The sequence below is a fragment of the Salvelinus alpinus genome, chromosome 37 (assembly GCF_045679555.1).
Source record: "Salvelinus alpinus chromosome 37, SLU_Salpinus.1, whole genome shotgun sequence".
Classification (NCBI taxonomy): Eukaryota; Metazoa; Chordata; class Actinopteri; order Salmoniformes; family Salmonidae; genus Salvelinus; species Salvelinus alpinus.
The window spans coordinates 13,248,164-13,270,415 of NC_092122.1; the positions used below are offsets into that span (position 1 = coordinate 13,248,164).

Here is a 22,252-nt window from a genome sequence, read left to right on the forward strand (position 1 = left end):
GAAAGGCCACATACTTGTTAGGTGAAGGCAGTCACCTAACACTAGGCCTAAGTAAGGACACATTTTTTTCTTCATGAAATCTGTCTGGTGTGAATCATTCAAGTCTTTCACGTTATTAGGAGACAATGTGCGTAGTAGGTGTGCAGGACATATGCAGAGATTCGACAAATTAGTTGCAGGGTTTCTTTATGAAGGGCTTTACTGTCCCATTTCAATAGGATAGCCTGAAAGGCTGCAGGCAGAGATGTTGTTTCAGATAGTCAACAGTCTTCTGTGGTCTTTTGTGTTCAATGGACAAGGGCAGCACTGCGCTGATATTGGCCACACGTTGGTATGTTGTTGATACACTGAGTGAATGATAGCACAAGATGCAGTGGAACAGTTTTCAGGAACAAATTAAGTGTTGGGGAAATGGGATCCTGGTGTTGAGTGGTTATGTTATGTTAAGTCTCAGCAGGAGCCTGAGACTGCCCACAATAAGAAGCCCTCATTGTGTGTTTTATAAAAGCACCAAGATGACCTCTCCTTTTAAGTCCCAACAGCTTTAAGCCTTGTTGACTGAATCGTCACAGCCTCTCTGCCTGATGTATCACTCACCCGACGTGCTAAAAGGTTAATTAGCCTCCTAGCAACCGCACCAATCTCAAAATTCTCTATCAAACCCTCTTTCCATGTCGGATATGTCAAATGTCAAGGTTCATGACAGCTTTCTAACTATAGGCCATATAACCACCGCCCAGGCAGCTCTCCGGTATTTATTGGCCCCGCAGGCAGGCCTACTTACTTGGACAGCATCCCTCGAGGATTACACAGATCTCTGACACTTGGCATAAAGTCTATACAGTGGGGCAAAAAAGTATTTAGTCAGCCACCAATTGTGCAAGTTCTCCCACTTAAAAAGATGAAAGAGGCCTGTAATTTTCATCATAGGTACACTTCAACTATGACAGACAAAATGAGAAAAAAAAATCCAGAAAATCACATTGTAGGATTTTTTATGAATTTATTTGCAAATTATGGTGGAAAATAAGTATTTGGACACCTACAAACAAGCAAGATTTCTGACTCTCACAGACCTGTAACTTCTTCTTTATGAGGCTCCTCTGTCCTCCACTCGTTACCTGTATTAATGGCACCTGTTTGAACTTGTTATCAGTATAAAAGACACCTGTCCACAACCTCAAACAGTCACACTCCAAACTCCACTATGGCCAAGACCAAAGAGCTGTCAAAGGACACCAGATACAAAATTGTAGACCTGCACCAGGCTGGGAAGACTGAATCTGCAATAGGTAAGCAGCTTGGTTTGAAGAAATCAACTGTGGGAGCAATTATTAGGAAATGGAAGACATACAAGACCACTGATAATCTCCCTCGATCTGGGGCTCCACGCAAGATCTCACCCCGTGGGTTCAAAATGATCACAAGAACGGTGAGCAAAAATCCCAGAACCACACGGGGGGACCTAGTGAATGACCTGCAGAGAGCTGGGACCAAAGTAACAAAGCCTACCATCAGTAACACACTACGCCGCCAGGGACTCAAATCCTGCAGTACCAGACGTGTCCCCCTGCTTAAGCCAGTACATGTCCAGGCCCGTCTGAAGTTTGCTAGAGAGCATTTGGATGATCCAGAAGAAGATTGGGAGAATGTCATATGGTCAGATGAAACCAAAATATAACTTTTTGGTAAAAACTCACCTCGCCGTGTTTGGAGGACAAAGAATGCTGAGTTGCATCCAAAGAACACCATACCTACTGTGAAGCATGGGGGTTGAAACATCATGCTTTGGGGCTGTTTTTCTGCAAAGGGACCAGGACGACTGATCCGTGTAAAGGAAAGAATGAATGGGGCCATGTATCGTGAGATTTTGAGTGAAAACCTCCTTCCATCAGCAAGGGCATTGAAGATGAAACGTGGCTGGGTCTTTCAGCATGACAATGATCCCAAACACACCGCCCGGGCAACGAAGGAGTGGCTTCGTAAGAAGCATTTCAAGGTCCTGGAGTGGCCTAGCCAGTCTCCAGATCTCAACCCCATAGAAAATCTTTGGAGGGAGTTGAAAGTTCGTGTTGCCCAGCAACAGCCCCAAAACATCACTGCTCTAGAGGAGATCTACATGGAGGAATGGGCCAAAATACCAGCAACAGTGTGTGAAAACCTTGTGAAGACTTACAGAAAACGTTTGACCTCTGTCATTGCCAACAAAGGGTATATAACAAAGTATTGAGAAACTTTTGTTATTGACCAAATACTTATTTTCCACCATAATTTGCAAATAAATTCATTAAAAATCCTACAATGTGATTTTCTGGATTTTTTTCTTCTCATTTTGTCTGTCATAGTTGAAGTGTACCTATGATGAAAATTACAGGCCTCTCTCATATTTTTAAGTGGGAGAACTTGCACAATTGGTGGCTGACTAAATACTTTTTTGCCCCACTGTATAAGCTTGTCTTCTCAATCTTTTTATTTGCAGCGAACCCACAAAGTCACTCAAATAGCTCTTGGTATAGGCCTAACGAATGTGACTGAATCATCAGGAACTATCAGATTAATCTCACGCCCGAAATGTCTCACTGGCTTTTATGCCCTATTTACCACGGTTCCTAACTGACCAGTCTCCTCCCTCATTGCCTTATTTTGTTCGCTACTGTTTGCATTCCGGAACCCAGACTGATGCGTAGGGTTGCAAAATTCCTAGAACGTTCAATAAATTCCCTGGTTTTCCAGAAATCCTGGTTGAAGGGTTCCAGATGTCCTGCTTATTACCGCCTGTCTCTGGGAATCCTCCAACCTGGATTCTGGGAAAACCAGGGAATTTATTGAAAGTTCCAGGATTTTGGCAACCCTACTGATTTTTTTTTGCCCCACACACACAATGTCCACCTCATTCAGGGTTGATAGCCTGGGCAATGGTGGCATCCAGTTCACGGAACACTAAATAAATCAACAAAATGTTGTATTCCCAATGTGCTGTTTATTTTGATACTGTATAGGCAACGGATGGTCCAAGAGCCTCTGTCTGCCTTCTATATATTACAATAATTAATTAAGCCACAGTTTAAATGTTCTGTCCCAATTCTGTTTTTTGAACGTGCATACATGTATTACTCCTAAAAGTGCATCTATTTCACAAACAGTGTGTTATCTGTACCGGTTTTGACATGGTATTTTAGAGTTCCAGGATAGTAGCGTATGTACCCCTATCAGATTACATCACACCTGTACAGCAAGACATTTGATGCCACACAGCCCTGAGGGGCCAGTGTGAAATTCAAAGTATACTGGCGGCTGGCCAGTTATGTACGTCATAGTGCTAACCTCAGCATCCTTTCATCTGACAATCATTAGAAACCAATCATTTGGATCCACCACTGTTTGGATGAGGAATTAGAGCCTTTAGAATAAGAACCACACCTCTGCCAGAGTCTCCCCACCCAGCATCACACCGAATCCCTGGGAGAGCAGCCTATAGAGCTGGCATAGAGGCCAGTGAGGACAGTGATGCTGGGGGCAGGATGGAGCTGTACTGTCAGCTAGAGAGAGGAGGGGCCTGCTGCCCTGCTATATAAAGACAGGAAGCCCGACTCCTCTAGATGTGTCACTGTGCCGCCTCTCCCCAATTGAGATTCCCATACTGTCCCACACTGTGCCCTCCTCATCTCTTCCCATCACTCTGGTCTGAGGGTCCCAGAGAATTTCCCTGGTGGTCGCCCATCTTTATCTCTCTCCCTCTGGACTGAGGGCTCCCGTGTCCCACCTGGCCTCCCGTACAATCACGCTGATCTGAAGGCACCTACCTACCTGCAGCTTTTCATTCGTTGACGCTTTTCTTGGGACCCGGCTCAAGATGCCAGAGCCCACAAAGAAAGGTAGGAGCGCCCCTGTTCTCGTCACTGAGTGTACAGAAAGGATTTCAGCAAACTGTACTGTACAACCTGTCCTGAATCAACGCTTTGTTAGAATTTCAGGCTGCATCTAGGATCCTGCTTGTTTAGTGTATTAACAACGGCTGATAACGGACTGATAATTGTAATGCACATGTTCTTTTACGTTCATGTTGTAGTTACTGGTTGATTTTCTCTACTGGCATATACTATGAGGAAAAGTTCCATTAACCCTTAATTCTTTTTTCTTGTGTAAATAAGGGCAACATATTGATTTTGCATTGTTTATTTTGGTGTTTGTTTTATTCGTTTGTTGGCCTTATTGAGTAGCTATTTAGCACTAGACAAAAGTTCTGGTCTAAGTTCTCCAAACCCTACTTTGAGAGTTACCAGGAGTTTGCTCACGGTAATTGAGAAAGTGTCTTTGGCGACAACAGTACTGTATTTCTGCTCGGATGTTTCTACCTCATCTGAGATGAAGGTTTATAAAAAAAAAAAACTGTTGTTGCTGCTGTTGGCATGATGGACAGTGGTCTCATGGTGATTAGGAGCCCACTGGAGGGAGACGTGATGAGCCCTGGTGGAAGAATGTTGATGATCCCTGGTGCGTGGCGCTGGGCTGAGCTGGACACCAGCGAAGAAGACCCCTGAAGGGTGATGCAATCTGGATGGACTCTTGGGATCGTGTTGGGATGAAGATGCCTTCCGGATAATGGATACATTCTGTCCTCGATCTTGCTGATGACTGATGAATGGATGGCAGGGTGGATGACATGTTATTGTGCAGCAGAAGCCAAACAAGATCCCAAACCCATCCCCCATATTCAACTCCATATTCATCTCACTCCTCCTTTCTATGGCAGAGCCCTCAATAGCATATCGCTGCTTGTCTGCATAGACCTAATCACTCTGTGTCCGTCTTGTCTGTAATTCTGCTATGCTAGTACTTCTTCTCCATTAGTTCAGGTCTTTGGGAACTTTGCTCAATAGTAAGATATGCCCATGTACAGGAACAGAACAGTATATTCATCGCTTGGACACCACCACAACGGAGTGAATAAAATGTTTTATTATAAACCGTTTATCTTCTGGTGGACCGTAGCTTTATCTGCAGCAGTATTCGCACATCAGAAATGGTACGCACTCTCTTCTCTCCACACATACATCCAAGCCACTCTGCCTGTGTTTTCTCTCGCCTGCAGGACAATGGGGCTTATAGGCTGGAATGAGAGGGCTTTGCGAGATTGCGTTCATGGAAGTTATTCAATAAATATGGTGGCAATAAATTTGAGGACTAGACCAGTTATGCAGCAACCGGTCCGATCCACCTTTTGGCATCTTTAAACAGTCAGCTGTGAGCACAAAAACATACCATTCACTTTACTGGCCTCAATCAGATTTCAGTACCAGTTTATTGTTTGCCCGTGTTGCTTTGATAGGGCTCTCAATAAATGTCAACATCTCAATGTGGTGTAGCAGAGGCTGGGTGAGCTAGGAGAAGTTTAACATCTACGACATCTCTTTGGGGTGAGGTACCATGAGACTGTTGGACAGCTTAGCTTCCTGTTGTACACGTATAACACACAGCACTACTATAAAGTGGGTTTTATTAGTACAGGAGAGATGCCTGCAGAAAGTTTATCCACCATAATAAACATTCATCATCCCGTCTGAGACAAACACACAGGGGAAGGGGAGGCAGTTGCATGCCAGTCCACCGCAAACGCCTTCCATAAATAGCTGCTCTGTTGCAGAAGACTAGATAAATGACTGTGAAAAAAGTATTGTTGTTATAAATGACTCTGAACAGCTGAATAGGAGGAGGCTGCTGGATATGGTGTTGGTTTAGACTGCAGACCCAAGTCTTTAAAAAGCAGGATGAGAGATGACGGACTGACTGACTGGCTGGCTGGCTTGCTGAGTGACCCATGGAGCTCTTGGGACCTGGATTCCTTGGTCCCTGAAATAGTTCATAATGAGCGGACTTTTAATCCTCTCTCGCTTGCTGTCTCTCGCTCTCTCTATTGCACTCTCACTCCCTCACTTTCTCCCTCACCACCCGCCATTGTCACACCATCATTTTAGATGATGATTCACTCAGGCCACTCCCACCCAGAGTCAAAAGACCAGCATCATCCACTACACTGCCTGCTCTCAGCAAAAGTTTTGGGTTTCAGTGGGAAGAAAGCCCTCATCCTCACCTCGGTATATTTACAATCGCTCAGCCCCCATCACTCTCCCTGCTCCGTTACCTCAGACAGCATGGTCGTCGCTTTCCGAATTCCACTCCACATAAATCAAGCCTTTAGGTAAACAACACAGGGAGACCCTGTCGGCTGTTAATCTTCAAACCACAGCCCCACATCCACACTGAGGTCATCAGGAGTTCCTTTCTGTGGCCTCTTCACTTCTAGCAGCACTCATTCTCAGCGCTCCTAGGAATCAAGAGTTTGTCATTCTGCAACGAACGGACACTATCCCTTATGTGGACCGCCGGTCCGACTGACACACAATAGTCACAAAGAAGGGGTGTTGATAAAAGGTGCACATTCAAAAGTTCTCGGGGTCTATATTAAGAAGAGACGGCAGCTTGGCACTCGTTGGGGTCACCATGAGCCCATCTGTCTGCACAGCAGCAGGGGTGACAGCTGAAGATACCTGCAGCGTGGTCAGCTGCACTGGGGAGTTCACTGAGGTGAAACAAAACCTTTCTCTGCGGTCCATGATCTCCATTGATGCATGTGTTTGTGAGACCCTATAGGATTCTGATGTGATGAGCCAAAGTCAAGTTTTTGGTGAGGTGTGACAATGTCTAAATTTGAACTGGAGTGTCTGATGGGAATCACGAAAGATTGGCTGGACATTATGGTTCTAATAGTGTATGGACTTTGGATTACAGTATTACTGTAATTAGGCACACAGGGATTTAGGAATGAGAGATGGATGGGAGTTACTGGATATTAAAAAGAGAGAGGAAATTGGCAAAGGCAATAGATGTGAAGAGAGAGGGGAGAGGACAGAGAAGTCACAATGGGGCATGGCAGACTGTCTTACAGAGAGAGAAAGAGATGCTTCATATGGTCTTAGGACTCTGGGACTTTGGACAGTAATGCACAGTATTCCTCCGGATCATTAACAAAGGACCCGTCGTGCCTGGCACAGGGCAGGGTGGCAAGGCTGGCATCCCTGCGGCATTCACAGGCTGTTGTGCCAGGCCCAGTGCTCATCGCTGAGTGCCACTCTATGTGGAAATGGACAGGCTAGCAACAGAGCTGTGGTAGTACACTGTCATCACCTTCCAAAAATCCCCCTATCCCTACCTCTTTTTCCTCTCCTTCCCTTAGTCAGTCGGTGGCCATGTCCGAAATCTGGCTTGCCTACTACTTGTTTAAACTGCATACTGTGTACTAATTGTACCACATACTCTTTAGCACGCACTGTTTGGTAAAAAGTATGCAGTATGCCATGGTCGAAATGTACTACTTTTGGTCCGTTCAAGACAACTGGGAATACGGAAACGAAATAAGCTCTGACTGGGAAAAATCGGAACATCGGTGATCTTCAGATTGTAACGACTGTCTAATTCCTCCTCCTCGGATGAGGAGTCGGACCAAAAGGGTCGGACCAAAATGCAGCGTTGAATGTGGACATAATGATATTTATTAAAGTAAAGACGAAACACGAAAACACTTTAACAAACTACAAAACAAATAAACGATGTAGACAGACCTGGACTTGAGAACTTACAATATACGAAGAACGCACGAACAGGAACAGACTACATACACGAACGACAAACGAAACAGTCCCGTGTGGTAGACATACAGACACGGAAGACAGCCACCCACAAACAAACAAACAGTGTGAACAGCCTACCTTAATATGGTTCTCAATCAGAGGAAACGTAAAACACCTGCCCCCTAATTGAGAACCATATCAGGCAACACATTGCACCCAACATAGAAACACAAAACATAGAATGCCCACCTCAACTCACGCCCTGACCAACTAAACACATACAAAACAACAGAAAACAGGTCAGGAACGTGACAGAACCCCCCCCTCAAGGTGCGAACTCCGTGCGCACCCCTAAAACTCAAGGGGAGGGTCTGGGTGGGCATCTGTCCGCGGTGGCGGCTCCGGCGCAGGACGAGGACACCACTCCACCATTGTCTTTGTCCCCCTCCTTAGCGTCCCGTGAGTGGCGATCCTCGCCCCCGACCATGGTCCAGGAACCTTCACCAAGGCCCCTCCTAAATATAGACAACTCAGGACAGAGAGGTAGCTCAGGACAGAGGGGTAGCTCAGGACAGAGGGGTAGCTCAGGACAGAGAGGTAGCTCCGGACTGAGTGGCAGCTCCGGACTGTAGGGCAGCTCCGGACTGTAGGGCAGCTCCAGACTGTAGGGCAGCTCCGGACTGTAGGGCAGCTCATGACTGTAGGGCAGCTCATGACTGTAGGGCAGCTCATGACTGTAAGGCAGCTCATGACTGTAGGGCAGCTCATGGCTGTCTGACGGCTCTGGCTGCTCATGGCTCGCTGACGGCTCTGGCTGCTCATGGCTCGCTGACGGCTCTTGCTGCTCATGGCTCGCTGACGGCTCTGGCTGCTCATGGCTCGCTGACGGCTCTGGCTGCTCATGGCTCGCTGACGGCTCTGGCAGATCCTGGCTCGCTGACGGCTCTGGCTGCTCATGGCTGACTGGCGGCTCTGGCTGCTCATGGCTCGCTGACGGCTCTGGCAGATCCTGGCTGATTGGCGGCTCTGGCAGATCCTGGCTGACTGGCGGCTCTGGCGGATCTTGGCTGACTGGCGGATCCTGGCTGATTGGCGGCTCTGGCGGATCCTGGCTGATTGGCGGCTCTGGCGGATCCTGGCTGATTGGCGGCTCTGGCGGATCCTGGCTGATTTGCGGCTCTGGCAGATCCTGGCTGACTGGCGGCTCTGGCAGATCCTGGCTGACTGGCGGCTCTAGCGGCTCCTGACTGACGAACGGCTCTGACGGCTCGGGACAGACGGGCAGCTCTAATGGCTCGGGACAGACGAATGGCTCAGATGGCTCGGGGCAGACGGATGGCTCAGATGGCGCTGTGCAGACGGATGGCTCAGATGGCGCTGGGCAGACGGATGGCTCAGATGGCGCTGGGCAGACGGATGGCTCAGATGGCGCTGGGCAGACGGATGGCTCAGATGGCGCTGGGCAGACGGATGGCTCAGATGGCGCTGGGCAGACGGATGGCTCAGATGGCGCTGGGCAGACGGATGGCTCAGATAGCGCTGGGCAGACGGCAGACTCTGGCCGGCTGAGGCGCACTGTAGGCCTGGTGCGTGGTACCGGAACTGGAGGTACCGGGCTAAGGACACGCACCATCAGGCTAGTGCGGAGAACAGCAACAGGGCACACTGGACTCTCAAGGCGTACTATAGGCCTGGTGCGTGGTACCGGCACTGGTGGTACCGGGCTGAGGGCACGCACATCAGGGCGAGTACGGGGAGAAGGAACAGTGCGTACAGGACTCTGGAGACGCACAGGAGGCTTGGTGCGTGGTGTAGGCACTGGTGGTAATGGGCTGGAGACACGCACCACAGGGCTAGTGCGTGGAGGAGGAACAAGGCTCTGGAGACGCACAGGAAGCCTGCTGCGTGGTGTAGGCACTGGTGGTACTGGGCTGGGGCGGGGAGGTGGCGCCGGAAATACCGGACCGTGCAGGCGTACTGGCTCCCTTGAGCATTGAGCCTGCCCAACCTTACCTGGTTGTATGCTCCCCGTCGCCCGACCAGTGCGGGGAGGTGGAATAACCCGCACCGGGCTATGTAGGCGAACCGGGGACACCATGCGTAAGGCTGGTGCCATGTAAGCCGGCCCGAGGAGACGCACTGGTGGCCAGATGCGTTGGGCCGGCTTCATGACATCCGGCTCAATCCTCAATCTGGCCCGGCCGATACGAGGAGCTGGTATGTACCGCACCGGGCTCTGAACACGTACAGGAGACACCATGCGCTCTACTGCGTAACACGGTGTCTGCCCGTACTCTCGCTCTCCACGGTAAGTACAGGGAGTAGGCGCAGGTCTCCTACCTGACTTCGCCACACTCCCTTTTAGCCTCCCCCCCAAGAATTTTTTGGGGTTTCTTTTCGGGTTTCCATCCACGTCTCCTTGCTGCCTCCTCATACTACCGCTCCTGGGCTTTAGCTGCCTCCCTCTCTTCAAAAGAGCGGCGATATTCCCCTGTCTGAGCCCAGGGTCCCTCTCCGTCCACAATCTCCTCCCAAGTCCACGAGTCCTGGTTTTTTGGCCGCTGCTGCTGGTTCCTCTCACGCTGCTTGATCCTTGTGTGGTGGGTGGTTCTGTAACGACTGTCTAATTCCTCCTCCTCGGATGAGGAGGAGGAGTAAGGGTCGGACCAAAATGCAGCGTTGAATGTGGACATAATGATATTATTTAAAGTAAAGACGAAAGACGAAAACACTTTAACAAACTACAAAACAAATAAACGATGTAGACAGACCTGGACTTGAGAACTTACAATATACGAAGAACGCACGAACAGGAACAGACTACATACACGAACGACAAACGAAACTGTCCCGTGTGGTAGACATACAGACACGGAAGACAGCCACCCACAAACAAACAGTGTGAACAGCCTACCTTAATATGGTTCTCAATCAGAGGAAACGTAAAACACCTGCCCCCTAATTGAGAACCATATCAGGCAACACATTGCACCCAACATAGAAACACAAAACATAGAATGCCCACCCCAACTCACGCCCTGACCAACTAAACACATACAAAACAACAGAAAACAGGTCAGGAACGTGACACAGATCAAAGAAGTCGGAGCTCAAAGTTGATGCCAGATTTTCTGACTTGTAATTCCGAGTTGCACCACTGTTCAAAAATATTTTCCCCAATCGTAGCAGGTTTTTTCCCCCACGTTCCCCGCTGTCTTGAACGCACCGTCAGTTACGTCTTCACATGAACTGGAAAGGATCGTCTGTAGACCCACCCAGTGACCTTTCCGTGTTGTTGTTTTGTGCTTACGTTAGCTAAGAAGTTAGCATTTGGAACAATGTATTTGGAGTAAACTTGAGTGTACCATAGGCCTATGCATGTATTAATGGAAGAGTCACCTGAAGCTTGAAAGTAATGAGAGATGTAGTAGAGGAATGCAGTGCTGAGGCTCGTAATAAGGACGACTGGCTACTACTCGGGAACTGTGTGTGGTGAGATTTCTGGCACACAGAGCTGCTGAGGCATCACCCAAGTGGGTGCTATACATTGTGAAGGAGAATTCCAGTAGCTACCCGACTCCCAGAGCAGCCCACAACAAGATCGTTACCAGACTATCTTCATCAACCATGTCCCTGACCTCCTTCCTCTGATCAAGCCATGAACTTTCCCTCCATCTTTGAAGGATGCATGCACTCAGACTTGGCCTCTATTGGTTGACCTACCTAACTAAAGCTAGGCTACTCATGATGATGTGATAACTGATAACCAGGTGGTGAATCGCATCTCTGCATGTCTGGCAGACATATCAGTGTGGATGACGGATCACCACCTCAAGCTGAACCTCGGCAAGACGGAGCTGCTCTTCCTCCCGGGGAAGGACTGCCCGTTCCATGATCTCGCCATCACGGTTGACAACTCCATTGTGTCCTCCTCCCAGAGTGCTAAGAACCTTGGCGTGATCCTGGACAACACCCTGTCGTTCTCAACTAACATCAAGGCGGTGACCCGTTCCTGTAGGTTCATGCTCTACAACATTCGCAGAGTACGACCCTGCCTCACGCAGGAAGCGGCGCAGGTCCTAATCCAGGCACTTGTCATCTCCCGTCTGGATTACTGCAACTCGCTGTTGGCTGGGCTCCCTGCCTGTGCCATTAAACCCCTACAACTCATCCAGAACGCCGCAGCCCGTCTGGTGTTCAACTTTCCCAAGTTCTCTCACGTCACCCCGCTCCTCCGCTCTCTCCACTGGCTTCCAGTTGAAGCTCGCATCCGTTACAAGACCATGGTGCTTGCCTACGGAGCTGTGAGGGGAACGGCACCTCCGTACCTTCAGGCTCTGATCAGGCCCTACACCCAAACAAGGGCACTGCGTTCATCCACCTCTGGCCTGCTCGCCTCCCTACCTCTGAGGAAGTACAGTTCCCGCTCAGCCCAGTCAAAACTGTTCGCTGCTCTGGCACCCCAATGGTGGAACAAACTCCCTCACGACGCCAGGTCAGCGGAGTCAATCACCACCTTCCGGAGACACCTGAAACCCCACCTCTTTAAGGAATACCTAGGATAGGATAAAGTAATCCTTCTAACCCCCCCCCCCCCTTAAAAGAGTTAGATGCACTATTGTAAAGTGGTTGTTCCACTGGATATCATAAGGTGAATGCACCAATTTGTAAGTCGCTCTGGATAAGAGCGTCTGCTAAATGACTTAAATGTAATGTAAATGTAATGATGTATTGGTTGACCTAGCCAACTATAGCTAGGCTACTCATGATGATGTATTGGTTGACCTAGCCAACTATAGCTAGGCTACTCATGATGATGTATTGGTTGACCTAGCCAACTATAGCTAGGCTACTCATGATGATGTATTGGTTGACCTAGCCAACTATAGCTAGGCTACTCATGATGATGTATTGGTTGACCTAGCCAACTATAGCTAGGCTACTCATGATGATGTATTGGTTGACCTAGCCAACTATAGCTAGGCTACTCATGATGATGTATTGGTTGCCGTAGCCAACTATTGCTAGGCTACTCATGGTGATGTATTGGTTGACCTAGCCAACTATAGCTAGGCTACTTATGATGTATTGCTTCTTTGTTTTTTACTTTTGACGCACTTTGAGATTATGAAAAGCGCTATTGAAATGTAATCAATTATTATACCAAAGATGGTTTATTTAGTTTAGTAGAGCAAAAACCTCTAACGAAGGCCGAGAGGCCGACACGTAAGCTTCAATAAAAAAAAGTGCTATTAGCGAGAGCAGTGAGAGCATTGTGCCGGTTTCTTTTTTCATCATAAACAACAGTGATACTTGCGAGAGCAGTGTGCGGGTTTCTCTTTTGTTTCAACTTATCGAATTGTTACCATGCACCTGGAACTTTTAACTCCTGAAAAATATGGAAAAGGATAGCTTTCATCATTTAACATATTACATGTAAAGGCCTGTAAAATGTATTATGCCAATTGCAGTATATTTCTCTGGAATACTTGCACTTTTCTAAAATGTATATCGTCACATTTACAGTACATGAATGTGCCAGTGAAGCATAGGAAATAGATGGGAACGTGTTGTTGCGGACACGGCATTCGGGTATTCAGACTCAGCCACTCTCATTTTTCCTTTTGTCAATGACTAAGCTAAGACTCCACCATTTTAACCATCCTATCTACTTTATGTGTGATGCAAGTACCCCCCCACCACACACACACACACAAAAAAGCCTGTGTTTTCTTGTACTGTATGCAGATGTGAGTGGTATAAGCGTGGTTATCAGGCTCAAAGTAGAAATCTGTTATTTTTGATGCCAAAGTGTCTGTGGGTTGATATCACTCTTGGTGAAAGTGCTCTTCTTGTAGCCACTATCTGTCACTGTCTGCTAGAGTCTCCATGTCTGTGTTTGCCTGTTACTATGTAATCCATCCTCAGTCTACCAGGCTAATGTGACGATTGGGTGGAATTCCCTTTCCTCCAGTCTGCATATTGACACACAACATCAGAATGGGACTTTGTGAAACTTGCATTAACTTTCAGTAGGAAGAGGAAAGAGGAAGAACCACTGTGTTGTGCAAGAGTGGAGATTTTCTATCTAACCTTCTGGTAAGAACCAGACGGGAACACACGTGACTCTGTTTCACTAGCCCATTAATAACACACAAGGTAAATGTTTAAACCTGATAGGCTAGGGCGTACCAAGGAATGTATAGAGACTTTGATCCACTGAGGCCTAGCTTTAGGTCCATTAATAGGTTAAGATTGTAGTGTCCAAATAGGTCCCATGACCCGCTATGCGGGTTTGATCAGTCCAGGCAGTGCAGAGTTCAAACAACGTGTGTCAATTGGTACCTTTATAATCAGTTACTACTATATAGTGTCCAGGCACAAGGTGCTGTGCACCACAGGGATGATGTGGCTCACTGGGGACAATAGACATAGGCTTATAGCAATAGCATCCTAGTCATGATACTATACATTAAACTGTGTAGCAGGTATATATCCGACCTTCTTAATACTTTCAGCAAAACGGTCACATGCTACTTTGATGTGTCCACTTACAGTATCAACATTTTGATAGTTGCTTTGGCGCGCAACAAATTGACTAGATCAAAAATGCCCCCTTTTGAATTGTTCTCTTTTGTCTCTGTTTTGCAGATGAGATGTCCAATGGTGAAAAAGGTCAGTAAAGGGTGATGCCCAACAATGTTCTTTCACCTCACACAGCACTGGCTTTGAGCAGAGAAGTTGGTATGAGAGAATTATTATGGGATACTTTGGTTATGTCAGGCAGGAGGAAATGTATCCCATATTAGGTTGACAGTTTTGGTCTATTGGATGGTGGAAACCATGTTTGTGCAACATGTGAAGGCACATTAAGGTACTACTGAGGCTGCATGTAATGTGACCATTCCACCTTCGACTTCAGTGTGAATGTGGAAACACGGTCGCTGGTTTAAACACTGTAAAAGTGTAAATGTGAAGGGTCTACATGTGCTTGGCAATATAACTGTTGTAATACTGTGGCTCAGTGGTGACGACCGAGTGGTCATAATCTACACATTCCCCCTGGCATACCGGCTGATCCAGGCCTGTTGATTCAGCTGACGCTCCTGCCGACACCAGGCTTTGACCTTGGGAGCAGCGGCAGAGTCTTGGGCCTGTGGCTTCGTACAGTGGGGGGAATAGCTCTGCTAACAGACAGGTTTAGGCTAAATGTATCCCTGGCCGGGGACTGATTTTGATTTTATGTACTTCTCTGAAAGTATTCAATCGTAGTTGTGCCATAAATATTGCAATTTACATAAAGATGAATTCTGAATAAACCTGTCATACTACTGTAAGTGAAGGACACATTTGAACCCTGTAATATATTTCATCCATCAACTTTGGGGCGGCAGGTAGCCTAGTGCTTAGAGTGTTGGGCCAGTAACCCAAGGGTTGCTGGATTGAATCCCCGAGCTGACAAGGTAAAAATCTGTCGTTCTGCCCCTGAACAAGGCAGTTAACCCACTGTTTCCCAGTATGCCGTCATTGTAAATAAGAATTTGTTCTTAACTGACTTGCCTAGTTAAATAAAGGTTACATTTAAAATTAAATAAATTCCCTCATGGTCAAGCACCAAAACAATGAATCTGATTCAGGCAAATGGCTGTAAAAAGAAATATTGAAGGAAAAATGTGTTCATCTACATTCAGAAAATATCCCACTTGATATTGTGCATGCGTATGTACAAACGAATACAGTGGATTTACTGTATGTGTCCCTTTCTGTGTGTGACTGAATGGAAAATGGCGAGTGAGGTTGAGCATACAGTGAGTAAGTCTGCCCATTGGTGGGAGAGTGAGTATGTTAAAGGCTAGATGTGGAGGCTTTGCGCTATTAAATGCAGCTCTTCCATCCCTGCTATATTTGTCACATACTCAGAGAGTGTTGCCCCAGACAGTAGTGAGGCGCCAATGCCCACACCTGAGATATCCCTCGAGGTCTCACCTCCACCCCCAGGTGGGTAACCATGCACTGGTGTCATGCCCCTCTTTTCTCCCCTTCCAACACACGTGTTTGTTGTTGTGTGTCCACCGTTCTTGTTTTTCTTCTTTCACAATGGGATTTCTCAACTGTTCCTCGACGACACACACGTTCACACGCAAACATAACGCATTTAAGTCAAAATAGTCTACGTGCGATCCAAATAAGTCAACTTCCTGATAAACAGCACATATGATGCACATCATTCCGTAGTTGCACTGTTGCACTGCTGCTACTGTAACACACTCCCGTGCTCGGCGTTGCTGTGATGCTCTGTCCCCAATACTGGCTTGTGCTTTCTCTACCAAGTATGTCACCGTTGTGTGTGTCTGTATGAGGAACTGAAGTATTGTATTGGAATATGGAGTCATCCACAGGAAGTACATTCAGTGTGAATGAGGAAGTATAGGTTTAATTGTTACATTCAGCAGGTAGCTGTCATTAGACTTATAATAGATTCCGATGACATTGTCACGTTCAAATTTCTGGGAACTGTTATGATTGGCTATGTGAAATAATGAAAATCGTTTTTTTAGCTTGTGGTACATTGTAATTAAGTATTGTACAAACTTGCTGAATAAGTAAAACTATACTTCCTTGAAGCCTCCAGGACTAGCTATAGATATGCAATGGCCAGATTGGTAACATCCCTCAATTTTACTTGGTAGTTGCTAACGATAACTTTTTATAATTTCTATCAATTTTGATTGCCTGTCATGCATTCAGACATGACTGTCAATGGAACGTCCCACTCTGGTTGCTGGCTATCTATACTCATCCATGTCCAGCCAGCACCTCATATGTGTTTTGAGAGACTGCTAGTGCTTTTGCTCAAGGCTTGCTGCTCCAGCCTGGCACTGTTATCTGCTGTACAGAACAACCGGTAGAGACTGAGGGGAAGGATCCACAGCCCATAGAGGTGCTTAAGCCTGTACAGCCAGAACCAGTAGAGAATGGGTCTAAAGAACCAGAACCAGAGGCGGTTGTGGTCGGGGCTAAAGAGCAAGTCGAGTCTGTGAACTCTGAAGTAAAGGAGGAGGCCCCGTCCCTTTGCACACCGCCACCACCTGGTAAGTCAAATTCACTCAGTCTCAAGACATTCACAGTAAAAGCGGATGCTGTTTACTATAACTAAAGCTATAACTGAAGTCCGAGTTTTTCCTGATCAGATCATGTGGTTAGGAAAAACTCCTGGCCCTACTCATAAATAGTAACAAGCGCTTCCGTTCAATTGTCTCACTCTCAAACCATTGATTGAAGCAGTTTGACTCTAGTCTTTAATAGAGTCAGATCCATAGTTCTGGTCTTTGCTAAGGCCCTTTATCTTCTCCCAATATATCATATGGGCCAAAGTTACATTCAAATCAGGCAATGGACTGATATAATCTGTATGAATCAGGGTTTTATTTGGATTGAAGTGCTGTTTGTAATGACAGACAGACACCTTTTGCCTCTAATACCCAATGCTCCTATGACCCAATGTGATGAATTTCATTGGCATTTACATTACAACAGCCATACATTGGTTCATGCTTTGCTTTCTGCAGATTGTCGACTAGTGCATTTTTATTTACAGTAAGTTCTAATTCTTCTGAGGCGAAAGTGCCCCCAAAGTCGTGTCTGATAGCTTTGTCATGGTCAAACAGCACATATAGGCTACATGTAAATGCAGCATGTCTGCTGTGTGCACAGTTCAGTATGACAACTTTACGGCACATACATTTGGAGTTAGCAGTTTGTTTGTATTAGAAATTGGTGAGTGGAGGAGATGGACGGTAACTTTAATCTGTGAGAGCCTTGTCCCAATTCAGCAAGCGTGAAGGAGGAAGCAGAGCCAGTTGTTACGGAGGTTACCCCACCACCACCATCACCACCCCCACCTCCACAACCAGTTGTTACGGTGCAGGTTACCCCACCCCCACCTCCGGCAGGTCTGGAAGAGTGTGTGTCTGTGCAAATGCACGAACACGTGTATGTACATATGCAAGAACGTGTGTGTATATAGGTAGACTACGTTTATGTGCGTATGCACAAACATGTGTTGGTGTGTGTGTATGTATGTTTGTGTTTTCTGTGTCTCTTCTTCTCAGTACAGTTTACAGACTGTTTATAGCTGAGGGTCTAGAATTCATAGTGAGGCTATACTGTAGCAACAAGGACAGGGCTGTTGACTGTCGCAGCAGCTGATCTAGATGTATGGAAGGTTATAGCTCTCCGATAGTTGTCACTCATCACTCAGCATTGCTCCAGAGCCTTTTTACCACAACAAAGGTCCAGTTTCATATGTCGCTTCTGTTTTACTCAATCCTCACCCCCCCCTTGAACGCTCTCTCTATAACACCCTTATTTTTAAGAAATAGCACCCCTTGTGTGGACATCCGGTAATACCGTTTACTCTGGTATTCTACAAAAACGGTATGAAAATCTGGATACCGCCCAACGCTACTCTTTATAACGTCTCTGGAGGTGGAGCTGAGCTCAGTTACTCTTTTGATCGACGACAAGCAGAGGGTTTCTCAAGTAACAGGGCTTTTCTTGGATAGTTAGGTCTTTAATCTTTCATAACCCTTGTGGACATTCTTGTGTTCTTCTGGCCGCTGCTTGTCAACTTCAATCTCTCTCTTCCTCTCACAGTGCTTCTTACTTGTGCTTCCAGCTTTCCTAAACCAAGCATGTGGTGTTACGCATAATTCCTTTATCTTACGTACACGTGTGATCTCTCACATCACCGTCCACTCCCATCTCATAGACACTGTTGTGATCTCTCACAGGACACGCTTCGATCTCACGATCAGCACATTTATGGTCTCGTAAACTTCATCTATCCATTTCAAAGACATGCATATGTGGTGGTGTTGTGTCGTGTCAGTCCCATGTTCTGTCTTGTCTTGCATGCTTTGTCTTATGGCTTGTCTTGTTGGCCTGCCTTACCGGTGATGGACTTGGAGCTTTTGATAGGTGGGTCTGTGTCAATCACACCTTTATTGCAGATAAAGATGATGACGCTACAACCAACACCCCATCACCACCGCCCCCACCAGGTTGGTAACCATGACAAACCATCCTAATTTCCCCTCTTTCCCATCTTGTCAAGTCGGTTACCATGGAGACTCCACTATAGGACAGTGCTCCCATCAACACCCCAAAAGTACATTTTGCAGGAGACAGTTACTGTGAGGAAGAGTCTAACTATAGAGAACACTATGGATAGATGGTGGATGGGTCTCTTACCTGTCTTTTAAACACCAGGTTTTTCTCAGACCTTTGGAATATATTCCTGATATGCATTTAATACTTGCACATGGCATTTTGCTGGTTAGAATATTCAGGATCAGCTCCTAAACTATTGCAATATATGTGTGTGCATATCACATACGCATGTTGTTTACATGCATGCCAATTCAAAAATGCCAAAGCATAATTCCTACAAGCACACAAACCTTTATTTATTATAATTTTCAAATAAAGGTATAGATGTGAAGATCACATCTGACATGCACACCTTGACTTTTTCTACATTTTGTTGTCTTACCGCCTGAATTTAAAATGCATAAAATTGAGATTTTGTGTCAGTGTCATATGATATCAAAGTGGAGTTGTTTTTTGAAATGTTTACAAATTACTTAAAAATGAAAAGCTGAAATGTCTTGAGTCAATAAGTATTCAACCCCTTTGTTATGGCAAGCCTAAATAAGTTCAGGAGTAAAAATGTGCTTAACAAGTCACATAATAAGTTGCAGGGAGTCACTCTGTGTGTAATGATAGTGTTTTGCAAGATTTTAGAATGATTACTTCATCTCTGTACTCCACATACAATTATCTGTAAGGTCCCTCAGTCGAGCAGTGAATTTCAAACACAGATTCAACCACAAAGACCAGGGAGGTTTTCCAATGCCTCGCAAAGAAGGACACCTATTGGTAGATGGGTAAAAAAAAAAAAAGCTTTTGAGCATAGTGAAGTTACTAATTACACTTTGGATGTCTACCAATAGTACAACCCGTCACTACAAAGGTATAGGCGTCCTTCCTAACTCAGTTGCCGGAGAGGAAGGAAACCACTCAGGGATTTCACCATGAGGCCAAAGGTGACTTTAAAGCAGTTACAGAGTTGAATGGCTGTGATAGGTAAAAACAGAGGATGGATCAACAACATTGTAGTTCCTCCACAATACTAACATAAATGACAGAGTGAAAAGAAGGAAGCCTGTACATAATAAAAAATATTCCAAAACATGCATCCTGTTTGCAGTAAGGGAATAAAGTAAAACTGCTAAAAATGTGGCAAATAAATTAACTTAATGTTCTGAATACAAAGCATTATGTCTGGGGAAAATCCAACAGAACACATCACTGAAAACCACTCTTCATATTTTCAAGCATGGTTGTGGCTGCATCATGTTATGTGTATGTTTGTCATCGACAAGGACTAGGGAGTTATTTTAGGATAAAAAGCAACGGAATAGAGCTAAGCACAGGCAAAATCCTAGATGGAAAACCTGGTTCAGTTGGCTTTCCAACAGATACTGGGATACAGATGCACCTTTCAGCAGGACAACAACCTAAAACACAATGACAAACACACTGGAGTTGCTTACCAAGACGGCATTGAATGTTTTAACTTTATCATTATGAGGTATTGTGTGTAAATGGGTGAAAAAACTATTTAATCCATTTTGAATTCAGGCTGTAAACCAACAAAATGTGGAATAAGTCAAGGGGTGTGAATAGTTTCTGAAGGCTTGGAATATACACACATAAGATCCATTCATGCCACTCATGCTCATCATGTATACTGTATGTATATGTTATGTATATATGATGATATTATACATGTTTTGGTTTGTTCTAGACCTCAACTATGTTGATACCATACCGGTTCTCTTGTCTTGAATTGTCTTATATGTATTCATATTTAATTCATTGGAAATTGTTCGTAAGAGTAATTGGAAGTTTCATTTCATACTTTTTTTCCAATTACAAGGCCATAAGGACAATTTGTCATACTTTTTTTTGTCAATCATCACAAAGGGTCAATAGCAATATTCTTCACCAGAGTCAAATAAATTGACTAGATAAAAACACAAATTAATTTCAGTAATACTATGCTTTCTTTCACAGAGGATGCCAATACAGTCAAGAAACTCTCTATTGAGCTGCCTAGTAAGATCTCTCTGTTAATCCTACAACTATAGCTTTTCCAACCTTAAGAGATCAGATTGTCAACGATGAAACATATTGCATGAACATCATAATTGATTTTTATGAAAAAGGAATGATAAGAATTTAAGGATTTTAAGGGTCTCTTTTTCTGCAATTTTCTGTCTGGCACATGAATGTTATACATATTTTATGTGAACACATTTGGAATTCTGATCGTAATAAAATAATACAGTTTGTATACAACTTTATTTTAAGAAATACAAAGGCATGAAAGAAGATTCAAAACTGATTCTCCTCACTGGTGAAACCTAACAATGTACATACAGTAGTTACAGCTTTTGATTGGCAGCTTGCATCATTATGTGAGAATTCGTCAGGGCTCAGCTTGCTTACTGTTAGATGGCTTGTATTGCTTGCTGGTCCTGAATGTTTGTGTGTGCTTGCTTCTGTGGACTTTACAGTACTATTTCTTATAATATGCTGTAAATTTCTCTCTGTCTTTGTTCAGATGATAGCGTCCATGTGTCAGCCATGGGGAGAAAAGACTCAGGTAATACTATGTAACAAAAGCCGTAATAACCATCCTATTAGAAGTGACGTTTTCAATAGCAGAGCTCCAGAATAGCAGTATTCTCTCTGGAGCAAGCCCACTCACAAACAGTGTTAGTCTCTTAGCTAGCTCTTTTCATTTTCCCCACATAGCTGGTCCAATGGAACCTGGCTTGGCATACTTTAAAAGCTCAGGTTCATTTGGACTATGTTCTGCTCCATGAAAAATACTGGTTTCCTAAAATGTCATAGTTCAACTACCACATTCCCCTCCAATGCTTGTAGGAAGCTATGGGGCTTTTGGATGTCAACATTTTTCAAACATGGGAAAATGAATGACATTTCACATAAGTAAGAAGTCAATTCAATGAATTAAGTGACCTAGTTGAGTGTGGGGGAGTGTAGCTGGGTCTTTGCAGTAGGTAGCGAGGGGTGGGGCTGAAGGGACTCCCTAAGTAGGTCTGTCTATATAGCATCACATGTTGAGCATGGCGACTGCTGACATGAGTCCTAGTCCACTTAGTCTTCTGAGATCTCAAAGAAGACCGGAGCATCTAGAAATTGAAGAATGTATCAATCGATACACTTTTGCACACGGCAAAGGAGTCTCTTCCGATATGGTATTCATTCAAAACCCGTAACGCTTTTCCCAGTACAGGTATTTGTTCTATGTTCCATGTTCTTATGCTTTCCATGTTGCAAAATGTTATGCTTTCCATGTTGCAGCTGCAATGAACAGCTGAGGAACCGTATGAATGTATTTCTGTCTGTCTATCTACCTTGGGAAGTATATCACTTTCAGATGAATACAGAAAGGTGTGCTGACGGATTGTTGAAGCCATTGAGTACAGTATACGAGGAGTGTGTTGGTCTGTTGGTGTTGAGTCTTTGTG

The 22,252-nt window shown here is 45.3% G+C and overlaps 1 protein-coding gene across 8 annotated transcripts in view; it reads left to right on the forward strand.

Moving 5' to 3' along the window:
* The window catches only part of LOC139565870 (myosin-binding protein C, slow-type-like), a 41,314-nt gene that overhangs the window by 940 nt on the left and 18,122 nt on the right, over positions 1 to 22,252 (forward strand). Inside the window, exons 1-8 of one of the 8 annotated variants that reach the window (XM_071386493.1) lie at positions 3,597 to 3,875; positions 14,280 to 14,303; positions 15,549 to 15,626; positions 16,526 to 16,720; positions 17,462 to 17,581; positions 18,641 to 18,691; positions 20,769 to 20,810; positions 21,319 to 21,360. In XM_071386493.1, coding sequence (XP_071242594.1) covers positions 3,854 to 3,875; positions 14,280 to 14,303; positions 15,549 to 15,626; positions 16,526 to 16,720; positions 17,462 to 17,581; positions 18,641 to 18,691; positions 20,769 to 20,810; positions 21,319 to 21,360 — 574 coding nt within the window. In that variant the 5' untranslated portion in view covers positions 3,597 to 3,853. Of the gene's footprint in view, positions 1 to 3,596; positions 3,876 to 14,279; positions 14,304 to 15,548; positions 15,627 to 16,525; positions 16,721 to 17,461; positions 17,582 to 18,640; positions 18,692 to 20,768; positions 20,811 to 21,318; positions 21,361 to 22,252 lie in introns of those variants that run through there. The other 7 variants (XM_071386495.1, XM_071386496.1, XM_071386497.1 and 4 more) reach the window with 7 other exon arrangements.